General features: G+C 41.1%; 1 protein-coding gene across 1 annotated transcript; it reads left to right on the forward strand.

The window, feature by feature from the left end:
• Nucleotides 1–459: 459 nt before the first annotated feature.
• On the forward strand, nt 460–15,673 carry il10rb (interleukin 10 receptor, beta). The gene is made up of 8 exons (XM_037110629.1): nt 460–673; nt 8,061–8,190; nt 9,502–9,695; nt 10,216–10,376; nt 11,169–11,322; nt 12,221–12,378; nt 12,465–12,634; nt 12,728–15,673. Exons 1-8 carry the CDS (start codon nt 577–579, stop codon nt 12,951–12,953), a joined length of 1,290 nt encoding a protein of 429 aa, XP_036966524.1. The 5' UTR covers nt 460–576; the 3' UTR covers nt 12,954–15,673.
• The last annotated feature ends 1,530 nt before the right edge of the window (nt 15,674–17,203 follow it).

The raw sequence follows: 17,203 nt of genomic DNA on the forward strand, positions 1-17,203 counted from the left end.
TGTGATGTGGGCATGCTCATAAAGCAATTCTGTAGAAAGACAGCTGATTTTTGAGTCTAATTCTCAGGTCGTCAAATAACGCGGGGGCTATGAATAGGGCTCATAGAGTCGAGTTGTTAACAGAAGAGAAGAGAAGACTTGTATTTTCATATATATGAAATATATGTGCTAATATATATATGTTTATATAAATATGTTTATATATGTTATACAGTGGTTTATCCAGTAGCTGTAAAAACACTAGTGGTAGTATAGTAGTGTTGAAATCAATCAAATGCTTATGAGTTATGAACTATTTTAAACCACGGGCTGGGTGAGTGATTTATTTATTCATGTGTTTCTGTAGTCTAGTTGATCTTACATTGACGCTGGAGGGCAGCATTCACGTTTCACAGCGTGCCGGATCTGCATTCATTCAGACGAGTAGAAAATGAGAACCTGGCTTTTATTTTGACAGCGCCACCGGATATCTCGGTTCTTCTTCGCGTGTTGTAGCTGTCACTCACGTCGTCGGGGAGCCGAGCGGCGAGTCGAGCTGAGTTCAGCCGAGCGGCTCTTGACACAGGCGATGAGCGCATGAAAAACTGTCCGCACGTCGAAGAAACATCCACCTCAAACATGTCTGCTGCTGTTTTCACCGGCCTTCTCCTCTTGTGCCTCCACACCAGCGCCGGTAAGTTCTTTTTGCTAGCTAAGTTAGCATGCTAACGTTCGACGGTTTGTTTTGGGAACGGGGTTGACTGTGCTCGTGCTAGCGAGCTGCTTCATATCCGTCGTTTACTGTTTTCTCTACCAGCGCACTGAAGACTTCCGTCTTTATAAGAAGACGCTGTCTGATGCAAGTTTTTGTCGTATTAGCTACGAAAATAAAGCGTCAGACGCGTTTATTACTGCTAGCTAACTGTTAGCCGCACAGCCAAATACAGTGTCACTGCTTCATGTTGCCTCGCTGCAGCTGAGGACTGCGAAAAGCCCCTTCTGTGTTTGGACTGTCTGTTTCCTCTCAGGAGGAATGAAAGCAACAGTCTGTCTAGTTTATTTAAGAAAATAAGCAATACAAACTGTAAAGATAGTCAACTACACCGCATTAGATGAACGTATTTATTATTATTATTATTGTGCGAGAAAATAATATTAATATTATCATTGCTGCATTAATGTGTATGATGCATTTTACTGCTGTAGATGTTGAGCAGATTTTGATATGCTGTTGGCTGTTTTAGTCCACTGCGATGCATTATATACTGTCAGCAGATGTGTGGATCCTGGCTTTACTGTAGGAATCATGTGTCTGTATGTATCAGAAAAACAGCCTGTTCTCAGCATTGTGTCGTTGCACTTTCCTCCATTTGCAAGAAGGTTTTTTTATAGAGTTTATTTTGTTCAAGGAGGAGTGTCTGCTCAGTATGTACAACAGCATCATCACAACTAGAGACATAAGGTTGGGTATTAAGCTGTCCTGTCAGACAAATGTAGTTTAATGGAAAGGACTATATTTGCCTATTAGGTGGAGAGTAGTCATTATTCAGGCAAATTCAGACTTGCATAGATACACTCCATTATATTTCGCAGTCGAAGGAGTACCGGTACACCTTGTTCTGCTTTCATTGTGGTTTTCTCAAAGGCACTGAACATGTTGCCGCTGGCAACAAGCCTGACGTGCAGTCAGCTCTATCCGATGTCCCCAGAGAAGCAGAAAGTACCGATCCGTGCAATTAGACCCCCAGCCTGCACTCTCTATCCAATCCAATGTTTAAACTGAAACTAAAGTTGAAAATGGAATAATGAAGTCAAAACAAAGAGTAAAGGCTTGTTTATATACTCAAACAGTGCAGTCTCTGTGGTTTGCTCATGAAAGTACCCAGAAGTTACAGTAAGCTCGATGATCTTAAATGTGAGGAGTTCCTTCTTTTCTTTGTCATCCGTGACAGTAAATGACGAGTCTTTACTGTCACTTGGGGCTCTGAGAAATAGTGGTGAGCATTTTCAGCATTGATGTTGCAGTGTGAGCGTGTGCAATAGTCACATCGCAGTGTTTACGATGTCAAGTCAGACAAACTCAACACATCCTGTTATGTCTTATTTTTGCTGCCTGGTACAAAAGCAAAGTCTACAGCACAGATCCGTCTGATATTAGACGGTGTAGTCCAGTGTAAGGGTTCTTAGATACCGTGGGAGTGTGTTGATTGAGCACCCACATCATTATAGAATCATAAATTGTTATACTTCATCGCAGTATCTGTCAAAATACTCAAAATATGATATTTTTTCTACCATATCATGCTGGACTCACTGGCAGATTGATTGATAATTAAAATGTTTGATTGCAGCCGTCAACAATTATTCCCTGGCATGTGTCTGTCCAGCCATCTGTGAGTTTGTCTCACACCGTTTATCAAAAATCTTTTGTGAGTTCACACAAATTAGCGCCTGACATATGCAGAATGGATCACAGTACAGCAGGTGATACATGTGTTTATTTGCATCTTGAGTATAGAAATAAAAAAAAATACCCGGGGTTATTATTGATGCCAGCTGTCAGTCCATCTGAGAAACTATCTTGTTGTTGTATCTGGATACAGGTTGACGCATGCAACTAACACTTATTTTCATTTTTGATGTCAGAAAATGCTGAAAAATGTCTTGATAAAATATTGCTGTTTGTCTACAACCTGCAGAAATTCAGTTTACTGTCACAGAAGAGCAAAGAAACTAGAAAATAGTCACATTTATATGAAAAACAAGCTGAATTTGGACATTTTCTTCTCTCAAGCAATCGCTGCGCTTCCAGTGTACAAATGGCCATCGAGGTGGAAATGTCAGTATAAGAACACAATTCCCTTCATTAATAACACACCAAGCTACATTTTGTTAGAGCGTCCAGCTGCTCTTCTATCTGACGGCTCTCTTCTTCCAGGAACCATTTTCTGTGGAATATCTGCTTCCACCAGCCGTGTGGTCAGCTAATAATAGCGTCAGCTTTAGCCTTGGAGTTTGTTCCTCATTTCCACAGATCAACACATGACTGACACCGAGGTCCGACATCTTCTATGGAAATGAGGGGAAAGTTTGTTTGCTCAGATCCTTTCCCAGTTAAAGCAAATACACAAGGCTGTTCAGTCCAAAGTAGAGTGAATGTCAGTGAACTAGGACGTGAGTTTGATTTTGTGAAAGCTCTCCTGGCTGATTTATTTCTTTACTTTGGAAATAATTTTTATCTTGTTCTACTTCCTGTCTTCAGTACACTGTAATACAGTCATGACTAACTCGAGACTGTCTTCTCCTTTCTTTTTTTTTTAAGAGATCACTTCCTCTTGACCTTGGAGTTAAAAAGCTGTAGGAGTGATATAATCTGTGTGTGTTTTGAAGAGGGATCTGTTGGGAGTTGGCTCTTATCTCTTCCTGAGCTGATGCAGAAATGAACAATATTGAAGAGGCTGTGTGCAGATAGAAGACTATTCTGCTGTTATGCTGTTTGAAACTAAATATTTCCAGGTGCTTTTTGTGTAGGATTTAAGGACTTAATTGTCAAATGCATTAAAGTGCCACTGGTATAAGTTGTTCTTAACAAGGCTCAGTTTAATACACTGTTTTGATCAAGATATGAGGATCAAGATTTTTTTTTTTTTTTGCAGCGCAGGCTACAACAGCTTCTTCCATCAGTTAGCGTGTAGTAACTTTGGTCAGCCAGGCCCTCCCTTCCCCTCTTTTCAGGGTTCTCATGGAATAATTCATGTATGTTGATGCAAAAAATCTGGTGTACTTTGGTGTCTGATATCTATGGGTGAGGACACTGCAGTGTGTCTGGGACTGTTGGGGCCTCAGTGGAGGTATGAGCTCGATGAGAGTAAGGCCAGTTTAGAGAGTCTTTTAAAGTTTGTTGGCCATGACAGTGTTTCAGTCCCGTGCAGGAGTTTCTGAAGGCTTGAGTAAGTTTTATTGGTGTCACAGAGGAAATAATCCATGACGAGTGGAAACAAGTCCCAAGCATCTCAAAGCATTATTGCTGGGAACAAACTAGACTGAATCATCTGTCAGGCAGCCAAGAATTATGGCTGTCAAATTAATTTAATGTTCCGCTTTCGTGAGTGGATGTGGCCTATCCTCTCTTTGAATCAATAATATCTCTGGGAAAACTTACCCTTACACCTTCTGTGTTAAAGTGCAGCTTCAAATGCAAGTTTTGGAAAATAGGAACTTGTCTTCTTATCAGAGTTTAAGTGTGATTAAACTGTTTATAATGCTCGACTCTAAAGATCTTTACCGAAATAAATGTCATGAAATTGAGCAGTCAAAAGTCACATGCAGCTCCTGATTTATCCTAATCTGAGTCACTGTTTCACTTTCAGTTTGACTGGCTCCATGTTTCTCTGTGTGACTCATTAATGCCGTTTCTCTGTGGTGAGCCACACCTTCATACCCCGAGGTTCAGAGACATTCGGTGCTGGTATCTGTATCTGCAGGTACACCGGAGACTTTTTACCGAGGAGGAGTTTATAAGAACTCCGCAAATTCAGCTTCAGTATTAACCAGAACTCGCTGTGAATTTTGCCCCTGTTTTGTAGTTATTATTAGTCACAACCATTACAGGGAAATGATCTGTATGTTGGTGACGTGTCCTTGTGTACATATGAAATATAAGCCTGATTATCAAGATTTGAAAAGGTTAAAAATAAACTGTAGGTGGCGGAAGGTTAAGTCAGCAGCTACAAAGACAAGTGTTTTTCATTTTGTTGTATCAAACATAAAACGTGGTCAGACCGACCAACCAGCCAACCAACAAACAAATCAGCAAACAAATGAACCAACCAACAATACAACTTATACAAACCAACTAACTAACCAACCATGTTTTATGTTTGATATAAAATCAGAGGAGTTCACATTAGGAGGTGAAAGAACAGATGAACACAGAGATACTTGAACAAACTAAATTAGACATTTTGGCGCTTCTGTCAACATCTGGCCTGACAAAACACACAACAAGGCTACAAACTGCCTAAAACATAATCATCAGAACTTTTTTTTTTTCCCCTTCTTAAGTTTTTTTTTTTTTTATTTTTATTTGGCATAGATACCTTTATTGGCAGCAGACAGAGAGGAAACATGTGCCAGAGAGGGGGATATGACATGCATATGACATATGGCGTGCGCTCTAACCACTCGACCACCTGCGCGCCTATCACTACTTTTTAAGTTAAGAATTAAATAAAAATATATATAATATAGTATAATATAATATTCTAATTCTATATTCTAATATATTTCATGAGCAAATGTAATAAATTAATTGTAAGGAGTTGTTTTACTTCATAAAGTGGTTTGGACACGAGAATTGAGAGTAGGATTGTTGGGTCACATCGCTGCAATTTGAGAGGCGTTGGGCCTCAAGCATCAGTGTGTAAAGTGTTGTTGAAGGGGAGCTCTTGTAGTAGAAATGAAGCTTATGCACCCACATCCACAGTGATCAAGTTTTATAAACTGAACCATGTTGACATGAAGCTCTATAAATCTGACAAGAAGAAGGCGTCTGCATGTTTCCATCTTTGTGCGTACACATGGTTTAAGTAAAGTGTCAACAGAGTTTTTCCGTCTGTCGTCAGAGGGCTCAAAAATTCAGATTGGGTTGTGATGTCATTGAGTCATACATGGACAACTCGGCTTGAATTTTGCGTTGTGTCTTTGGGACGGTTTGAGTCATGAAACCATCAGCGTTTGATTTAACTTGGAGTCTAAATGTCTCTGTGGCTGTGAAATTGGTATGAAATGGACAGAGAGAAATCGTTGCACAAGTAAAGGAATGTGAAGAACTGAGTCAGGGAGGAAGTCGTTCAGCCAGAGTCCGCAGGAGGCCGAACTGAGACACACACACACACACACACACACACACAGAAACCCACACAGGAAGTGCCGATCAGAACCAAGTCCGCCCCAAAACTGCCAGAGTTTTTCCTTCAAATGTTTCCTGGGTTTGTTCACTGGGTTTTTTTTCAGTCATGCGTGCGATCGAAACATCTTTCATCTGTTTTTTCACGGTTTTCCCCCTTTTTTGAATCCACAGGTGTTACAGCATTAATGCACCATGTTCTGTTTGTGTCTAAAGAGACTAAATTAGTCACTGATTTTTTTTCTCTCTCTCTCTCTCTCTGTGATTTGTTCCTCTTTCTTGAGGTCACATTGTTGTGTGCTTGACTCTCGGCCTGGTTGTTCTCGACTGGTGAAATATTACACAAGACAGAAAAGAACACACGCTCCTGTGTTTGTTCTTCTTTTGGTTTCCTTACTGACCTCATTAATCTGAATCACATTGATCATTTATTCTTTCTGTGTTTGTCTTCTGGGTTTTGGCTGCACTCACTACACTGTGAGCATCAAAGGATCGTGACATCATACGCAGAACATTTTAATTAATGTTTCCAAACAAACGTGAAGATACTCGTGAATATTTCATTTACTTTTGTTGACAAAGAAGCAGTTCAAACACAACAGTTATAGTTTTGTTATAGTTTTGAAACTGCATTAAAAAGTCTCCAAAATAATTTAACTTTTATATTCAGGCAACAAACATTTAATGATTGATTTGTAACACACTATAAATGTTTTTATTACATGTTATTATTTGTTGGAGCTGCTGCATGAATATACAATAATATGATAAAACACAGTTGTATTGATATAAAGTATGTTATAAAAACTGTACATTGATATAATTAACACTTGCACTATAAATTGTATCTGCCTACAGCTACTTTATAGTGTAATAAACAGTTGAATGAGTGAAATGCTTGTAAATGTTGAAGATTAGACACGTGCTTCTGTTTCTCTCGAGCCAGCAGGTTTGTCGTCAGTCTCTTCCAATGTTTTCTGACTTGTCACTTCTTGTTATGAAGTTTCACATGGACATAAATGCTGCCTCTGCATTAATTGTTGATCCTTCAACATGTATGAATTGTAAAATTTGATGTGGTTTTGGTACTTGTTTTTCTGCAGGATTGATACGTCAGAGTTTACTGCAGTCTTTCTAAGAAGTTGGACCTCGTTGATGTTTTAGCCTTTTAGCTTTTATCTTTAACTGAAGGGATTTTCATGCCCTCGATGTGTTCTGGGTTTTTTTTCTTTTTTTTTTTACAATACTGACATTTTTTCAGTGTATCAACATCATACATTTTAGAATTGTGACAACACTAGTTTACATGTTGTCGTCCTTCTTTGAAATTACAAAGTTGTTGAAGAATTTGTCTGGTGATATGTTTGAATAACCTTTTCCTTTGTTGTTGTGTGCCTGAAATATCTTCTTCCTCTGAGCCACTGAGCTCCATTGTGTCACGTTTGTTTTGGATCCCAGAGACTCTATTCTGCTACCATAAAACCTCTAGAGACCACCAGACTGAAATTAACAGTCCACTGAAACACATTATTTACTCATATTTGAGTAACATTTGCTGAGACCTTCAGAACTGTTGAGCCTTTTGTAAAAGGAAACTGTGTGTTTAAGTTTTTTAAGTTTTTTTTTTTGAGGATATTTGTCGTCAGAAAGAGTCAGTGGGCGTATCAGAGTTAACATGTTGTTGGTTTTGGTGAAATAGACTGAAGTCAGGTTTATCCTTAAGGGAGGATTCTTCTTTTTTATTTCTCAACAACCTGACCTGAGTTTCACATTTATTTTTTTTTATATGTGGCGGACCCTGCCACCTGCGTTTCCTCTGAGGAAAAGGTGGTTTATTCACTTACGGGCAATATACATATTTGTGAGTTTATGAATGTTAAAATTCTGAGTTTAAGTGTCTTATTTTGTTTTCTTTCTTCTGTAATAGACATTTTAATAGTTTAACTTTTAATACAAATGTTGTAAAATATTTGGTAGCAAGAAGTGTTGACATTAATTCTCTAGAGACGACATTCCCTTTCATTTAGTCCAACCCAAATACAACAGATGGCTTCTCAAATGTCAGAATATTGAGCTTTTCCTTGTCCTATAGGATAAAACACTGAGTATATTGAGCGAATAAATGTTGATGTGAAATGTGTCGTCATGTGGTTTTCCTCTGGTTTTGTTTCAGCTGGAGCAGGGGTGGCTGCACCACACAACTTGGCCATGGTGACTGTAAACACAAACTACGTCCTGACCTGGGACTGGGACCAGAGCGCTGCAGAGGGTCACAGTGTCACCTTCACCACACAATACATCGCGTGAGTCTCACTCACACATACCAACATCATACATGAGGGAAAACAGTCAGTTTAACTCGCGTTTGAATCTGTAAAGCTCCTCTAGCTTCACTTTGGATCAACAATTAGGTTGTTGATGAGTCGCCTGGTTTAACTTCTTGCAACATGCGTGATGCTGCAGGAGGTCAGTCGTTCTCCACCGCTCCAGTCCAGAGTCGAAAAAAGTAATGAAATCAGATTCAGACATTCATGCTTTTCACAGCAGACATTTTGGCAGTGGAATTTAGAACAGAAATGATGAACTGGCTCCAGGCTCTGGTGTTGTGCGTGCTCACTCACTGACCAGGTGAACTGGCTTGTCCTGGTCCAAAGTGCCCCTGTACCAGCGATACAAACACCAACACATCCCCGTGGCTCCAGGCTCCCAGTCCAGAACAAGGATGTTACATTAAAACCTGGACACAGCGCCAGAGGAGGAGCCTACTTCAGTCCCTACCGACAACACTCTCTGTGCACTTCACATTTACTTCACCATGACTGCTAAAGATCTCAACTTCTTTCTTTTTTCTTCATAAAGACCATCACAGCCTCACAGAGACAGATGTGCTGCTGTAAACTCATCAGTCCAGTTCAGTCTGCTGAGAAACAAAACTTCTGAACTCTGTTGACATTTGTTCCCAGTGAATATGTAATTCAAGTCTTTACTGGAATCGAGGAGATAATAGTTGACTTGTTACCTGCAGTTCCTCATACTTGGCGAGCTGAGCATGACAAAATGAAGTGCTGGGAAACTGCAGTGTGACGTTTCTCATGTGCAACGTTTCAGAATGAAGAAGCTCCAGAAATTGTACAATGCAGCTTTAAAACATCCCATGTTAACAGTTCTGTTTATGTGGAGTGGTTAAATATCACAGCCCTGTTTTCTCTGGGCATGTAGCACCAATTTCAAATCATATTTAAGTGTTTCTGTTGCGAAGCGTCGTGTTTGCAGCGTTGAAATTCTTCTGTAAGCACCGTGTTTACCAGCAAACTCCCCTCATGTGGCTCAAATGTTGACAGTAGATGAATCTTAAATAAAAGCCTATGAATGAAATTCTGCAAATTTATTTGGTGACCAAAGTAAAATGTGACCCAGTATCTGGGAGTAACCAGGTTATAGATTACAAACACATGAATGTCTTTATTTAACTTTTACCACAGGTTTTGCTGTTGCTCTGTTACTATTGTTTCATTCTTCATTATGCATTTATTAACAGTTGACTGTGCTTCTCTGCAGCTGCCTTATCAAATGCGTTCCCATCAGTATTTTTTCCTTCTGCCTCTCCCCTCCAGGAGGTACAGGCTGAAGCCCTCAAATAAGAAGAGACCGACCTGGTCCATGGCGTGTGAAGAGAAGCCAAACAGGTCATGTGACCTCACAGAGTTCGACCTGCACTACCTGGGCATCTACGTGCTTCGTGTACGAGCCAACCTGAACGGGAATCACTCGGACTGGGTGCAGAAGGAATTCTGCCCTGATAAAGAAGGTGAGCAGGAGAGAGAGAGAGAGGAATGAGATGAGATGAAGACGAGTGGAGATTCGATAAGATTATAGGAAAAGATATTTCATGCACGAGCTGATGCGGCATCTAGTTCACCACAAACCATCAAGACAGAGAGACAGAGTGATGGAAGAGAGCTGAACAACAGAGCAAACAACCACAAAGTGATGCAGACGGAGCTGTGAGAAAAACAATACCGGGAATATTTCTCAACCATCTAAACCGCAAAGTTGAGTTTCACGATCAAGGAAATGTAGAAGTAAACAGTCAGAATCTGTGGTGATTCTTAGATAAACATCCAGCTGCTCACATCACACAACTGAGATCTCTGAGATAACTTGTTTACTGTGTTCAGTCTCCACAAAACACAGGAAATAAGTGAGTGCATTGGAGCAACATGTGTCAGATAAGATTGTTGCTACTGAAGCTTAAAATAAAGGGAGAGAAGGAAACAACCCTGAATCTGTTTGTTGGATCTGATATCTTCTCTAATATCTCCCACCAGCTGCTTTGGGCCCTCCGAGGAATGTGACTCTTGCAGTTGCAGGAGGCGACCTGGATGTCAACATCTCCGACCCTTTGACCAGAAACAACAGCTCCATGAGGGAGAAAGTGGACAAACTGTACTACCACATCGTCTACTGGGAAGACTCTACAGACCCACAGGTAGAGCTGTCATACCTGCTGTTTGTAATAGATGCCTTTTGTTAAGTGATGCCTCCTCTGCAGATACTTCTTTAAAAACAGCAGGACAGATTGTCACAGTTTACAGAAGAGAAAGCAGTTTCTCCTCTTCACACTTCCCACTTTGTCTTCAGTCCTTAAAAACACCTGGTGACACCTCTGAGCGTGCAGCAGCAGAGCACCTGGTGTCTGTTTCTGTCGCGCACGTTGTTGGTTTAGTGGTTTTGATCAGTGCCCTAAACTCCGAGCAGAGCAGTTTCCTGTCTGTGCGACAAAGTGCTTAATGTCACGCGAGAAATCGGCATGATTTCCTGCCAGCTGCTTCACTATAAAAGTGCAGGAACATCTTCAAACAGGTTTGACGAGGGCCACAGAGCTGACGCACATCTGACGAGTGTGCAGCTGATTTGGATGAAGGCCAGAACACACAAAAGATTGAAAAGAAAAACAGTAATAATAACAAATGGTTTGGAGAATGAGTCACGTGCTGCAGAGAGATTAATACTGAAAATATTCTAAAAGGAAAAAGTCTCAGTGAAGGCTCATCCAGCCCTGCTCGTTTCCTCATTCAGGTGTGTTTATTTATAGAGCACTCAGACCATTCAGACACAATACTGTCCTTTACAGAGACGTAGCAATGTATTCACAGCGAGGGTGGCACTCAGTAGAGTGCATACCTCTGTGCCCAACAGTTACATAAAAAGCATTTAGGTTCATCAACACTTCAATCATTTTCACACGTCCCACTTTTTAAATCTCCTCTGTGTCCTTCAGGATTCAGAAGCCCAGATGGTGAGCAGCAGTGCTAACCTGGTGACGCTGCCCCACCTGAAGCCCTGGACTCTGTACTGTGTGATCGTCCAGTCTCGCTCTGACTTTTACAACAAGAGCAGCAGCTTCACCTCCCCACAGTGCATGGAGACTGAAGGTAACACAGTGTACACGCCCGAAGGGGTCAAAGTGTCGGCCAGAGTTTTAAAGTGTCAACTACGATCATATTGATGTGATCTTGTTTTCAAATGTCTGCTGATGAGGTCACTGTTTTATTTTGAAAATATCTGCAACTGTCACCAATTCAAGAGTACTGACGCTGAGATCAGAATATATAATGCATGTGACATTCAAGAGGATCAAAGATCGAGACATCAGAGTCATAAATTCTGTCTCAGAGACGTGACACACGGGTGGCGGTTGAAGCTGTCAACTTTCCACCTGGCAGAACCAAAAACAAACGTTTGGTGGGCTCCGTGTTTTCCCTTCAGTCAGTAGACTGAGTGTGGGCGAGCAGCAGGCAGACACGTGCAGAGGCAGACACCACACATGGTGCGTAGCATGGCAGGAAAAGAGACGTGAGGCCGAAAGAAAAAAACATTTTACAGTGCAGTTATTCATGTAGTGTGAGTGAACCTCAGCAAGGTACTTGAGTTGTAGATGTCTGAAGCATCAGGAGATCTTTGTTTCACCTCCACAACTAAATATTTCACAAAAACCTTCAGATGAATTTATCTGTACCATAGCATTCATTGGAAAAGGGGCTCTTAAAATGACACTAAAGAAATAAAAGGTAGGGTTTTTTCACTGAGCTTCACTGACATGAAGATGAAGAGTGGCTGCTTATTTATGACAGTCGGTCTCGAGTCTTCCTCTGCTGCTGGTAAAATGAAGAGTAAGCTGCAGCTTTTTGGCCAAGACACATCAACTGACCCCCCAAAGGCTAAAGGTGTCAGTGTGAGATGTTTTCCTGTGTGAGTGCATGAAGATGATGAATACAACTTGCAGCTCAGTTCTGATCTCACCTGTCTGTCTTTGTGTTCACACTCTAACAGGTGCGATACCGTGGTGGCAGATCCTTCTGTACTTCCTGGCCTCCCTGCTGGTCTGCTTCATCTTGGTGCTGGTCGCTGTCTTCGGCTTCTACAGGACCTACAAGACCATCAAGTCCACTTTCTGCCCCTCCAACCAGCTGCCACCAATCTTCAAGACGGTACGAAGCCGCAGCACGCTTCAGATTCACAGTTCACCTTTGATTGTTGGCAGACGAATGACTCGGTCTCTCTCCTCTTCCTCCAGTACCTCTGTGATTCTCCTGGCTCCGACATTCCTCGCCTCCTCACCCCGGACTCAGAGTCAGAGCTGTTGTGTGACAAGGTGATCATCTGTCCAGAACCGGTCCTGGAGATCCACAACCCTCCCCCCGAGGCCCTGCCGTCACCCACATCAGGCCCGGAGCCGGACAGCAGGTAGACTTATGTTCCCTACAGCATTTAATAAGAACTTTAGTATTATTTTATCAGTGTAACTGACTGAAGGTACCCTCTCCTTCATGTCTCAAGTGGCAGACACAGCCGTCAGGACAGCAGCGGCAGCGCAGACTCTGGCGTTTACTCCACAGGAGGCAGCTCCGGCCTGCGGCAGCCCAGCAGCACTCAGTCCTCCTCCGGGATGGTCGAGAACTCCTGGCAGGGTGACTTGGAGCAGGTGAAGATGAAGGACATGGCTCCAGGGCTCAAGAGTCAACCTCTGATCACAGACGAGGGCATCGTAGACATGTGCGTCTGAAGGCTCGCACGCCGAAAGACGTTTGTTGGAGGATCGTGAAGGGAATGATGTTCAGGAAGGTGCGGAAAATGTGCGGCGTGCCTTTTCTCCAGCTGTCACTGTGAAACGAGGAGAGGATGTACATCCTCATCTGACCTGAATTTGCTGCCAACCAGGAAGTACTGTCAGCGCTGATTTGAATATGTTGTACATTTCTGTCCCCTCGTCTCCGACAGCCACTGTTTGAAGCCTGCAGTCGTCACTGTAATGTGCCATCACTCTGTGGCTGAGAGGATTCATCTGTGTCGCAGTCTGTTGATGTTTTACTGTCATGTTGCTTTTTTGAGTTAACATAAGTAGCTTAAAGGTGCTAATTAGCAGTAATTTAATATTAGCGGACTAAGTCAAATAAAATGATCTCAGAGCGCTTGATTGACTCAAACAGTGGACGTGACATGAAGGTACCAGAGCCCTCGAGTAGAGCGAGTCTCGTCATCTCTGTTTACTCCATCTGACCTGTTTTATTTTATTGATGGTCCTGGAGCCTCTCGTCCTGTAGATCAGTCAATTGATAAATCATGTGAAAACTGCGAATTGCCAGACATCGTACTTCTCTCTCTCAGTATTCACGCAGTCAAACTGCCCACTTCGAACTTCCTGGAAGTATCTGAAGTCTGTGAATCACGCGACGATCTGGAATTTAAGTTTTTGTTGTCATGACTCGCTCTGCTCACTGGCTCTGGAACGCTCCAGCTGTCGGCCAAACCTCACCCACCTGCTCGCAGCGCTACGGTGGCTGAGGAGGACAATCGATTACAGCAGATCTAAAATAAATTAAAACGTTTTCAAAGTGCTGCTGCGAGAAGAAATAAGATTAAAGTCCACGTTTGAAGCAACAATATATAACTTCCACCGCAAATCACATATTTTACGAAATTAAATTATTAGAAAAAATACATTTACGAATCTTGGCATCTATTAAATTCCAGTATTTTATATCTGGGCTGCAATAAAATCCTTTAGGGCAAGAACAAATATTTAGTGAGTCGGCCTAACAACTAAAAATATATTTATACATATGATTATGTTTACGCAATTTTATGGAGTGGCCTGTTTAAGTTTCCCCAAATATGCAGTTTTTTAATGTTAAAAACTTTCAAATATCTGACTCTCCTCAAAGCACCGCTGAGTGGCATCTGGTAGATAAAAAGGAACCCTGACACCGTCTGATCCTGCAGTCCTGCAGTCGATCCTCCAGGAAGGTTTTATTCAGCAGCAGCTCAGGCAGTGCAGGTCACTGCCAGTTAAAGAATTAATATGTAGGAATTAAAACCACCAGAGCTTTGTTATATATTCTGTTGAGTAGAAGAAAAATCTACATTTTAATCCCAGAAGTTAAAAAGTCATCTCTGAGCTGTCCTCCCGCCAGTGAACGCTCCGGGTCAGAGCAGAATCCAGACGTTTGTTCTTCCAGGAGATCTGGATCTGAACCCGACTCGCCTTCATCTTTTGTTACCTACTAACGCAGTAATTTTTAAAATAGTTGTGCTGTTTAACATTTTGCTGAAACGTCTCTGAAAGACTTTAAACTTTTAACAGGGTAGTTTGACCTGAACAGGAACGATCCATCCCAGATGTGTTCAGGCGTCTCCGCATCGGATCTCATCCGGTTCCATACTTGAATAGTTCTGAGTCCAAAACTTAAACGAAGGAAGTAGTTAGGAATTTATTTCTGTTCTTCTGGTTCTGGTCTTCATCGTATCACCAAAGAACCAGATTTAATCCAACGTTTTTTCACTGTTATTAAAGGAAAGTTTTGTGTGCGTCTCTGAAGCTTGTATTAATTTTAATGCAGAAAACATTTTCATTCCATTTATGATTCTTATAGAATCTTGGTGCCATATTGGTTATATTTTGTTTTTCTATCAAAGATATTTTCTTTGTGTTTCTTCACTTAAATGTACAAATCACGGAGGACGATTAACGGCCACTGTAAGAACATTTCTTGACTTCTGTCCGACTCTTGTGTCCCCTCAGAACTTTAAGGAAAAAAAGTCTGAATTCTGAGAAAAGGATTTGTGAAGAGAATTGAGAATATAATGTTTTTTTTTTACAGTGGCTCTAAACGTCCTCCAGCGTTCATCTGTCATGTTTGTTTTTATGCTTTTGAAGGAGAAACTAGATCGTCACAGCAGAACTCCCTCTAAGTTTTACCTTCCATGTTCATTACAATCTTCATTTTGTGACTTCACTTCAATAAAGACGGAGAGAAAATGTTCTGTTGTGAACAGAAGCAGCGAGGAGATGGAGACGGCTGCCTCGCTGTGGACTTGTACAGATTATGAAACAGCTGTCGTCACTTCCATCTGCTCTATAACAACACATACAAATGGCTTTTTTTTTTTTTTTAATGTGCCGTGTGACGATGATGTTCGGGATGTTTTGAGGCAGAAAGTGTAGAATATGATGGGAGAGGGTCAAGAAGACAAACATGATTTAAGTTCCTGAGGTTTGATTCTTGTTGCAGAGCTTTTGGGTCTGCGTCGCCTCAACATTCAGCATCTGTTGTAACGTCTGTGGAAACTGAAACTGTATATAAACATATTGTGAAGCTTTGTGCTGGTGAAGTGAGTGGAAGCAGTGATGTAAGTGTACGTCTCCACAACTCTCATGTCTACTGCTCCCATCTTAGTGGACATTAATGGATCATCAAGATGAAATAAATCACTTCTTATACCAAACCCTGGTGTCACAGCCACTGATTTTACTCATCAGGTTAGTTTCTGCTTTCAGCAGTTGGTTTAACTCATTTTTATTCTTTAGTCTCCTCAAATTCCAACAGCAGTGTTACATGAATAAATATTTATCTTTGTGTAATAAACGTATCAGTTCCTCTTGTGTGCGTGTGTGTACATAAATTTGCATAAGTGTGGGGAAGTGAGAGCAGTTCTGAAATCACAAGAAGGACGTGGAGACATCAGGTGTGAGTGGACTCTTCACCTGTGAAGGGACCATTCAGTCTCCCAGGACGCACCTGATCGTCTCTCAGCCAGATCGTCTCCGTCCTGAGCCTTAGTTGTTGTTCGTTTCTTTAAAGACGCCCACAGAGCTCAGATTAGTGTCTAGAAAAAGTCTTAAACCCCTTACTTGTTTTTGTGTTTTATTTATTTTATAAACTTTAATTTTATAAACTTTTATGATTCACGGTCAAAATACAGAAAATATACAAAACTATTTTTTTTAATGTCTGATTGAAAACAGATTCTTACAAAGTCATGTGAGTAAATTAATATGTGGCTGTTTGGAGAGTGACAGGATTTTAACAACACGTCTCTGAGTAACTGGTCCAGTACTGATGCCTCACTGGAGGGTAGCTGGTCTGTCCTGGTCTGTCCTGGTCTGTACTGGTCTGTCATGGTCTGTACTGGTCTGTCCTGGTCTGTACTTGTTGGTATCTGTGTCATAATGAAACTGAAAGTCTGGCTCGCTGCAGTGAGACACACCTGAACCATAAAGCTCAGGTTAATTTAGTCTTTGGCTTAAACATTAAACTGAAGCCAGAGGAGTATAAGTCCACATTGTGTCAGACAGACCGACTCTGGACTTGGTTCCTCTGTGATGAAGACTGTTGGACCGAGCTGAGCCCTCCTGCTGGTCCATGTCGCCCTCTGCTGGTGTTTCTGTGTCCTGTCGGGTTGTTTTCTTTCTCCTGGACAGATGAGATCTTTGTCAAAAGTCACAGTTCAAGAAAACACAGTGAGGCAGCACAATCCATCACATCCTGCTTCTTATTTGGTTGAAAGAAATCATCCTGATTTTTTATTTATTAATGTTTTTGTTTAGTTTCACACAGAACAAATTCAAACACAAGAAAAAAATAATTCCAAATTAAAAATGTGTTTGATTTCACACAACGCACAAAACAAAAACAAAATCACCTTGAATATTGTTCTTTTTTCTTCCACTTGGTTTCACAAATGAAAGAAAAATGTCTTGATTTTTTTTTTTGGGGGGGGGGGATTGCTTGGTTGAAACAAAAAAATCAGGAAGAAATAGCTCAATGTTTCAGACAAAAATTCCAATGTTTTTTTTCAATCAGTTTCACACGAGGCAAAACAAACAAACAAACAAACAAACAAATTTAAATTCATTTTCACGTGTGAAAAAAATGTCCTGTATTTATTTGTTCTGAATATTTTTTTCTGAAAAATAAGAAGAGACATTTGTTGGTTTCACTAATGGAAAAAAAAAAATCAGTCTGAATGTTTATT

The sequence above is a fragment of the Acanthopagrus latus genome, chromosome 9, assembly GCF_904848185.1.
Source record: "Acanthopagrus latus isolate v.2019 chromosome 9, fAcaLat1.1, whole genome shotgun sequence".
Classification (NCBI taxonomy): Eukaryota; Metazoa; Chordata; class Actinopteri; order Spariformes; family Sparidae; genus Acanthopagrus; species Acanthopagrus latus.

Coding starts and splice junctions, on each gene's coding strand:
- il10rb (XM_037110629.1), top strand. CDS start 577: ATGAAAAACTGTCCGCACGTCGAAGAAACATCCACCTCAAACATGTCT. Junction 8,191..9,501: donor TTCACCACACAATACATCGC/GTGAGTCTCACT, acceptor TCTCCCCTCCAG/GAGGTACAGGCTGAAGCCCT. Junction 12,379..12,464: donor TGCCACCAATCTTCAAGACG/GTACGAAGCCGC, acceptor CTCTTCCTCCAG/TACCTCTGTGATTCTCCTGG.